The following is an 8,544-nucleotide window of genomic DNA, read 5'->3' on the forward strand; positions in this document are numbered from 1 at the left end:
AGAGACAAACAACAGGTGCTGGGGGAGGGTCTGTTTCAGCTGTCATGTTGTATTCATGCTTCAACTCCTGCTAAAAAAAACTGCACTAGCCTGGATCGCTCACACAGGGTTAATTGTGATCACTGCTTTTGGGTCAGCGTCTAGCCCTCTTCGTGAGGAAATGTCATCAGCTGTTACTAAATTGTTCTTGTTACACAACATGTAACTGCCACCGTATGTTTTGTAAGTGCTGGGTGTAAAATATAGAATATTTAGAGTTATTGAGAGATTTTCTTTGTCTTTTGAGTTTGACTTTGATTCTGTAAGGCACTCTGCACTGCAAGCATATGTGTTGTGTTTCTAGTCTTTAAAATCTCTAGTCTCTGGGGTTAAAAATGTTGGATTTTCAGCAGCTTGTTATTACCCAATTAGTTAGTGTGTTGTAGCAGTTCTCCTGTTAATGGTTCCATTTTGAGTGCAAAACAGATCTGATATTTTAAAAACGGTCAGTTCTGCTTTCAGTGTTTTCTCTAACATCAAATATGACTGTACAGCCAAAGAGTGAGCATACTTTTTTCTGCCCACAGCACTAAAGAGTCCTGCTGCTTTTCATGAGCAGAGAAAAAGCCTCGAGAGAGCACGGGTAAGTAACTAGACCCAGTGTTTTGGGTTTAGAAATGAAGGTTTATCATCTTGTTACCACTTTTTAAGGTTTGTATAAGCAGGTCACATTTATCTGTCTGAATGTGTCTCTCTTTTTCTCTCTAGACTGAGGACTATTTAAAGAGAAAGATCAGGAGCAGGCCAGAGAGGTCAGAACTGGTGAGGATGCACATACTAGAGGGTAAGTTAGTTTGGACAGTTCTCTGAAACTCAGAAGTAGTATACTGTGGAAGAATATTGTGTCAGCTGTTTCTGTTTGTGCCATAATGGATATTATTTGCTTGCTTTACCCTGAAAACTGCCAGAATTCTGAATGCTAACTGAAATAAAACAAAACAAACTAAACATGTTTTTAAAATACCTCAAACTAAATAAAATGTAATCAATTAAATATTTTTTTTTTAATTAATAAAGAATTTATTATTGGGGTGACTTTGCTGGTGCTCTGCACCTAAGGTCTGCTTGCAAGGTTTGTAAGTTTGTGTCTGTCCCATTCTCAGAGACATCAGTGGAGCCCTCTCTGCAGGCCAAACAACTGAAACTAAAGAGAGCTCGCCTCGCGGATGACCTCAATGACAAAATCTCTCATCGGCCAGGCCCTATTGAGCTCATCCACAAGAACATCCTGCCGGTGCCTGCACTCTTAGGTCAGAATTAACCTAAAGAAATACACATCATAACACAAGACACTGCACTGTCGAGATTGGTTAATTAAAATTACATTATACAGAGATTCTATTAATTTATTTAATTTTTTTTTTACATTTATACAGATTCAGGTTCTCCAAAGGGTGAAAATTCCTCAATGGATGAGGACAGCAGTGATGGCCTATCTCCTGAACAGCCAGGCAGTCAGGACTCTCCACTTGGCTCTGTTCCTCAGCACTCCCCCTCTGATATGCTAAACAGAAATCCCTCACCCACACCGGTACATGCAAGTCTTCTTTACATTTGGTTTGACATGAAATAGTGCATGTTGATATTGCAGTACATGACAAAGGGGGCATGAATAAGTGTGATGTAGTATATAATGGTATGTAGATCAGTAGCTGAAATAGCTAACATATGAATTCCTTTTTCCAGTTCCTCACTCAGCCTGCACCGTCCCTGCTTAATGCACCCGAGTCCTCTTCTCCAAAAAACCTGACCAATGGAACTTCAATTGTTGCATGTGCTCGTCCTCCTACAGGATCTGCCAAAGTCAGTAAAAGCTATCGCTAACACATAGATCTAATGGATCTATTCTTTATCATTTGCTCATATTATTTTTCTCTTTACCACATTAACCATTCTTCATGTGTTATAACTTTGGCAGTCCCAGTCAAAGTCTAGTGCTGATCGTTCTATTCAGCGGACTAAGAAGCCTAAAGAGAACAAACCTAAGGTGAAGAAGCTCAAATATCACCAGTACATTCCTCCTGATCAGAAGAATGACCGTGAGCCCCCACCCCAGCTGGATTCATCTTATGCGAAGATCCTCCACCAACAGCAGCTCTTCCTCCAGCTCCAGATCATCAGCCAGCAGCAACAGCACTACAACTATCACACCATCTTACCTGCTCCACCAAAGTGAGCTCTTAATTCGGGAGATAGAGATTTATATTTTTGATGCAAATACAGCTTGGAAACAAGTTGTGTATCTTTTCCACCTCAAGCATGGATGTTAATATTCTATCCCTATATTTGCAGACTTCCTTCTGAACAGCAGCAGCAGCAGCAACACACAGCCAATTCTGGCCCTTCCCCATCTAGATCAGTTTCCACATCTGTTGCCACATCCACTCAAAATGGAGCTAATCGTTCAAACCAGCCTGTGGCAGTAGGGGCCAAGCCAGGAGTATTGCCTGCAAACTTGGATGAATTCAAAGTAAGCCAGTTTTCTAATTTGCCTGTTTTACAGTGCGTTATAAAGGTCAGTACATAACCGATATACTTTTATTTCAGGTTGCAGAGCTTAAACAGGAGCTGAAACTTAGGGGTTTAACTGTATCTGGCACTAAGAACGACCTCATAGAGAGACTGAAGAACTACCAGGAACAGAATGGTGGTGGATCAGTAGCAACAGTAGGCTCTGGACCTGTGAAAACAATTCAAGTTCCACCTCAGGAAGCAGCTCAACCCTCCACCTCTGTCCCTGGTACACACCAATATAAAGACACCACTGGGAAGGTGGCAGCCTATCAAGTGGCAGTGAGCAGTGGCATCCAATCTGTAGGCCTGCCCCAAATCACACGCTTCAACAGTACGAGCTCTTCCCCTCCTGTGTCTCCTACACCATCTGAACGTTCAGTGGCTGGAATGAGTGCTGATGAGACCAGCTGTAATGGGGATGTGTTTGGAGAAATGGTTTGTTCTGTTTTCTACTTAGGAAGTGATTATAGATTTGTTTTATAATGCTACTATTGTTCCATGCTGATCTCAAAACAATGAACTGAAACATATGATGTGAAATTTGTACTTTATTAGTATTCTATTAAATCTACTGCTGTTACTTTTTAACAAGGAGGTATATTGTTTTATTGTATAATTAATTAATGCGAGCCTTTCTTCTCAAATAGGTCAGCTCACCTCTCACTCAGCTAAGTCTGCACCAATCCTCAGAGCATCCATCCCCTGTTAAAGAGGAGCCCCTTGGGCAGTCAACATGCTGTATGTTCCAACCCAATGCTGTCACTTCTTCAGATTCTCCACCTCAGGAGCCTCCAATAGCAGCCACACTGGCACCGTCAGCACTACTGCTGGACAAAGACCAGATGCTGCAAGAGAAGGATAAGCAAATTCAGCAGCTTACACGCATGCTAAGGCAGAAACAGCAGCTTGTGGAGACGCTGCGCTCACAGCTTGAACAGGGCAAACGTGGATCAACCGTTGAGGGAATGGACATAACGGTTAAGGCAGAAGGAGTAGCCCTGGCCAACAGAGAGGGTGTGAAGATAAAAGAGGAAGCAAAGGAGGACATGGAGATCTCTGCAGAGCCACAGGCACAACCACAGAGAAAGGTACAAACACAATGTTCTCAGCAGACACTGCTCAAACTGCAGCAGATCCATCGACTGCAGCAACAGCAGCAAATACAGCCAGAGCAGTCGAAACAGCAGCAGCCACCGGCACTCCAACAACAGAAGCTGCAGCAGCTCATGATTCAGCAGAGCAAGCAAAAACAGCTACAGGCCAATCAAAAGAAGCACCAGAGGCCTCAAAAACTGCAGCAGCAGAAACAACAGCAGTCACAGACACAACAGGTCAGTCAGGTTTTAGTGAATAATGAACAATTAGTATAAAAGGTGTTTAAGAATCGTCGATGAGGTGCCTGTTCCCTAAAATCTTCGAACGCTTCGTCGATGGCTTATTACAAACATTAGCGTTTGTGTTCTATATATTTGTAGATACATGGTTAATTCAGGCTAATTCCACTTTAAATAAAAACTAGTACCCCCATACAAAACAGTGATTCCAAGTTCTAAATTTAGGCTTATTTATTTGTTTGTTAGAAACATTTCATAACATTACATCATCACCTTAGCAGCTGCCAGTAACCTATCTGCTATAATGTCTGTGGTGAACCACAGTGTAAAACATTGAAAAAATGACCTTTTTTTTTGTTGTTGGTTTTTTATTTTTATTTTGTGTGATTGCTTTAATTAGCATCCAGTTAACACATTTAATTCATGATTATATTTTTTTTCTTCATCAGGTATCCCAAGTGATTGTCAACCAACAAACTGGCACTCAAGTAACCACATCGTTCCCACTGGATCTTCTTAAAGCTCATCCAGCACCCACTCTTGTCACTGATGGCAATGGCAATCATTACCTCATTGCACTTACCAATAACAGTGTGGATAACCGGAACAGTGAATCTCCACAAAGTAAACCCAATGGACGTATCACCCTACAGGTAATTTGTGTGAATGCATTTACCTGTGGATTTGTGGTTTATATGGTGTTAAATAGATTCACTTATGCTCCATCATTATTTTTTTTTTTAGAGAATGCAATCATCCCCTGTCAAGCTCCCCAGCCAATCAGATAAAGAGGTTGCTCATCCTGTGAACAAATCCCGACAGTCCCCACAAACTGCTCCTGTCAAACAGTCCACTTCAAAAGTAAGCAAAATTTGCACTTACAGAAAAAATATTTTAATTGCTATAGCTGTTAAATTGACTTAGAATACAGACTAATCATCTAATAAATTAAACTGATGCCCCTTTTGAACATTAACTATAGTATATAATGAGCCTTAACTTTGTTTCTAGGTACAAAAGGCAGGACTACACTTACAAACTCCATTTGTTCAGGAGTCAAGTCAGTCAGTGACAGCCCCACCCAGTCTTCATCCTTTTTTCCACAGTGAAGAGCCTCACCCTCTCATCGAGCCTAGCTCCCCTCATTCACTCAAGGTACGGTATTATCCAATCCAGCCATATGTGCATTTCATAATCTCATAACATCTTAACACTTTCTATTTCACATCTCATTTCCTCCTTTTTGTATCCTTCCTTTTCCATTTCCACCATGATCTATCCCCCTCTCTTGCAGGGAGAAGTGTGTCCAAGCTTTGACCGACACACTTTATTTACTCCTCCATCTCCAAAACCGGAATCCCATAACCTTCATCATGTCAAAGTATGACATTCTTTGCACTTTGTTCATCTGCATCTACTTTGTCTGCTCCATTGCTATATTTGATTCGGTTTCTTTCACTTTTTATGATGTCGATACAGAGCTTTAGATTCAATCTTTGTTCTCACAGGAGAATGGTTCCAACAATCACCATATAGACGATTTGTTTGACATTCTCATTAAAAGTGGAGGTAAGTAAGATTTTAGTAAAATATGTTTTGAAGCTTGCCAAATAAAATGCTCAATTATCTCTCTTTTTATATATATATATATATAACAGTGAGATATGTAAAATTAAAAAGTCTAGTGTGAGCACATTTCTGGTGGCATGCTGTCCACATTACCAAATAAAGTCTAAACGCTTGAAATTGCTTTTTGGTTGGTTATGACATCATTGATAAGCGTTATGCAGAAAGGAACTTGTGTTGCTGTATCATTGTGCTGTAACGACTTGATTCCTTTGATCACTTGATGTCTTATGTTATTTTTAGGGCTGCCAATCGATTTAATCGCAATTAACTGCACGATGAGTTTATTCGTGATTTATCGCAATTTAATCGCACATTTGTATCTGTACTAAAAACTTTTCAAGTTTTTAATACTCTAATTAACATGGCCATGGACAAATATCGATGCTTTATGCAAATGTAAGTTTATTATTAGTGAAACCAAACTCACCATAAAGCATTGAAATGAGAGGTTTCAAAGGTCATACAAGTTTTTCAAAGAACTTGTTCATGTCTATTAGACACATGAAAAAAAGAAATAATAAACCCCTGATAATTCACGGTTCGGAACTCGCAGCTCGGAAAATTCGCAGGTTCATTTGGAATTTAATTAAAAGAAAGTTGCAGATTATCTTAAAATGCGCGGGAATCCGCAGCGGGACCGAATGCGGGACCGAATGCTTAGTGCAAAGTTTTTCTTTGCACTGAGCAATTTACTTACATAAGCCTGTAAAAATTTTCAGATGATATGGCAGCTCAAAAAAATCCTTGCAAATGTTTTCAATTGGGTAATCATAAGGACACCAAAAGGAATTTTTGCCATGTTTTTACACGGACAGTTTTAATTGCCGGATATGTGCACCATGGCAGATCAGTAAAACAAATGTTTAGTGATAAAATATATTTTTTTAATTGGAGTAGAGATAGGATGTGGTGAATAAATGTGTGTTGCTCTGAAGGTTTTAATTTCGCATCTTTTGTATTTATTTATTTTTTTCGAAAAATTGTCAAACAGAAATGCGTGCTGCATCAATCGGCCGTTAATACATTTAGTGCCGTTACAATCAATTTGTGTTAACATGTTATTTTTGACAGCCCTAATAATTTTACATGCATGGTCTTTCGGTGCAGAGAAAATGCAAAACGCTTTTGTTTCTCGGGTTTCAGCATCTCAGTGTAAAAATGCCTAAAGTCAATGAACAAACGTACAGTTATAAATAATGACTCTTATTGTCTGCTGTTTTTGCCTCTTTTTGCACCTGAACCAGAAATCTCAGCAGGATTCAAGGCCAATCCAGACCCTTCTCTCTCTGAGCTGCACTCCAACCCCCCCTCTCCTCCAGAATCCCCACTTCATCTATCCCCACCCACTCCTCCAGCTGACCCCACCCCTACTGATCAGCCTTCTGACACACAGCATCGGTCCTACTCAGGTAGCGGGCGTCTGGAGGACTTCCTGGAGAGCACCACGGGATCACCACTGCTTGGCGTGGAACCTGGTGGTCCACTGGCGCTGATCGACGACCTCTACAACCAAATGCTGAGCACTTCTAGTATTCTTGATCATCCCCATTCCCCAATGGACACCAGTGAGCTGAGATTCTCCCCTCATCCTACCAGCCTGGACTTTGAAGACCCTATGCATGATGGCATGGATTGGCTGGACTTGTCCATGGGAGGAGGGAGCAGCACAGGAGGGACAATCCTAGTTCCTCTGAGTTCACACACTCCTCCCAGTGTTTTCTCAGCAGACTTTTTGGACAGTTCAGACCTGCAGCTCCACTGGGATTCTTGTTTGTAGCTTTGGTCTTAAACGCTTAGCAGATAGATGCAACATAGCACCTTTGCTCTTATACAGTGTACAGCCTTTACACACACACACACACACACACACACACACACACACACACACACACACACACACACACACACACACACACACACACACACACACACACACACACACACACACACACACACTCCATCATACCTTCTGTTTTAAATGCTAAAACCATTTAAATTGGTGTATGATATTTAAACATTCACTTGTGTAATAAGTCTACTAAAGCACTGAGTATTACCCCTAATACCCTCAGCCAAACATAAGCATGGTACAGTGAACTGTGTTCATCATTTTTAAAAGAATAACTAATGTATTAACATCACGACCCCCCCAAAAAACATAATTATATTTATGGCAAGAATTTTTCACCTCCAAATAAAATGGCTGCTCCAGCTGTTTTGATGGCTATGTAATAAGGGGTTTAAACGCACACAGCTGGTTGCTCATGGTCCTGAATAAATAGTATTCATGAATTCTGGCAGTTTTGTAAATGTCAGGATTATTTGGCTTTATCCAGAAAGGCAGTGTTTATTTATGTGGGTTACCACCCTCATGCCATATCGCTGTTACTCCACCATAGTTTCCCTGAGAAACATGGGCACATTAAGGGAAGAAGGATTTAGCAGAGAGATCATTTTACCTAATTTCTAAGGCTGGCATTGGAATAGTTTCCAAAACGCCAGTGCTTTCAACTTTTGCACTTATGCTGTCCTGGTCTCAGGAAGCCTCCAATCGAACAAACTCTGCTGGGAACTGGGTTTGGTTATGTACACCTTACTCTATGCATTGCTGTATTTAAGGTACATGTTATTATTGACAAAGGCCTTTCTCTTCTCTGATTGCATATTGAGCTACTGGATGACAGGTTTGGGATTCAGATTTCTGAATATTTGAAAATTGTAATTTTTTTTACAAAGAAAAAAAAAAAAACCAACAGAAAAATAAATGATGAAAACGAATTTTGATTTTTTTTTTGTGTGTGTGTGAATCTTTCATTCTCTGTGTATAGAAATTGATCCATGCTACAGCGCCTTTCTTTTTCTGCAGTACCTGTACTGCCCAGCAGAGGGCTACAATATGCAATTTGTAGCTCTCCATCACCAGAGGTGTGTTGCCACTTTGTAAATAGGCTTCGTGCTGAAGGACTGGAAAAATGAGATAAGACATTTGAACCTTTTGAAAAATTGAAACTCTTAGTACTTCTAGTGT

General features: G+C 40.4%; 1 protein-coding gene across 11 annotated transcripts in view; it reads left to right on the plus strand.

Moving 5' to 3' along the window:
- The window catches only part of mrtfab (myocardin related transcription factor Ab), a 26,766-nt gene extending 18,472 nt beyond the window's left edge, over nucleotides 1-8,294 (plus strand). For 6 of the 11 annotated variants that reach the window (XM_083556207.1, XM_083556206.1, XM_083556209.1 and 3 more), the window contains 15 exons: nucleotides 567-622; nucleotides 748-823; nucleotides 1,143-1,289; nucleotides 1,416-1,570; nucleotides 1,726-1,842; nucleotides 1,958-2,211; nucleotides 2,332-2,509; nucleotides 2,587-2,988; nucleotides 3,201-3,884; nucleotides 4,337-4,540; nucleotides 4,632-4,748; nucleotides 4,899-5,042; nucleotides 5,182-5,268; nucleotides 5,396-5,456; nucleotides 6,761-8,294. In XM_083556207.1, coding sequence (XP_083412333.1) covers nucleotides 567-622; nucleotides 748-823; nucleotides 1,143-1,289; nucleotides 1,416-1,570; nucleotides 1,726-1,842; nucleotides 1,958-2,211; nucleotides 2,332-2,509; nucleotides 2,587-2,988; nucleotides 3,201-3,884; nucleotides 4,337-4,540; nucleotides 4,632-4,748; nucleotides 4,899-5,042; nucleotides 5,182-5,268; nucleotides 5,396-5,456; nucleotides 6,761-7,293 — 3,215 coding nt within the window. In that variant the 3' untranslated portion in view covers nucleotides 7,294-8,294. The remainder of the gene's footprint in view (nucleotides 1-566; nucleotides 623-747; nucleotides 824-1,142; nucleotides 1,290-1,415; nucleotides 1,571-1,725; nucleotides 1,843-1,957; nucleotides 2,212-2,331; nucleotides 2,510-2,586; nucleotides 2,989-3,200; nucleotides 3,885-4,336; nucleotides 4,541-4,631; nucleotides 4,749-4,898; nucleotides 5,043-5,181; nucleotides 5,269-5,395; nucleotides 5,457-6,760) is intronic. The other 5 variants (XR_014536010.1, XR_014536011.1, XM_083556210.1 and 2 more) reach the window with 3 other exon arrangements.
- The last annotated feature ends 250 nt before the right edge of the window (nucleotides 8,295-8,544 follow it).

The sequence above is a fragment of the Silurus aristotelis genome (genome assembly GCF_946808225.1).
Source record: "Silurus aristotelis genome assembly, chromosome: 12".
NCBI classification, from domain to species: domain Eukaryota; kingdom Metazoa; phylum Chordata; class Actinopteri; order Siluriformes; family Siluridae; genus Silurus; species Silurus aristotelis.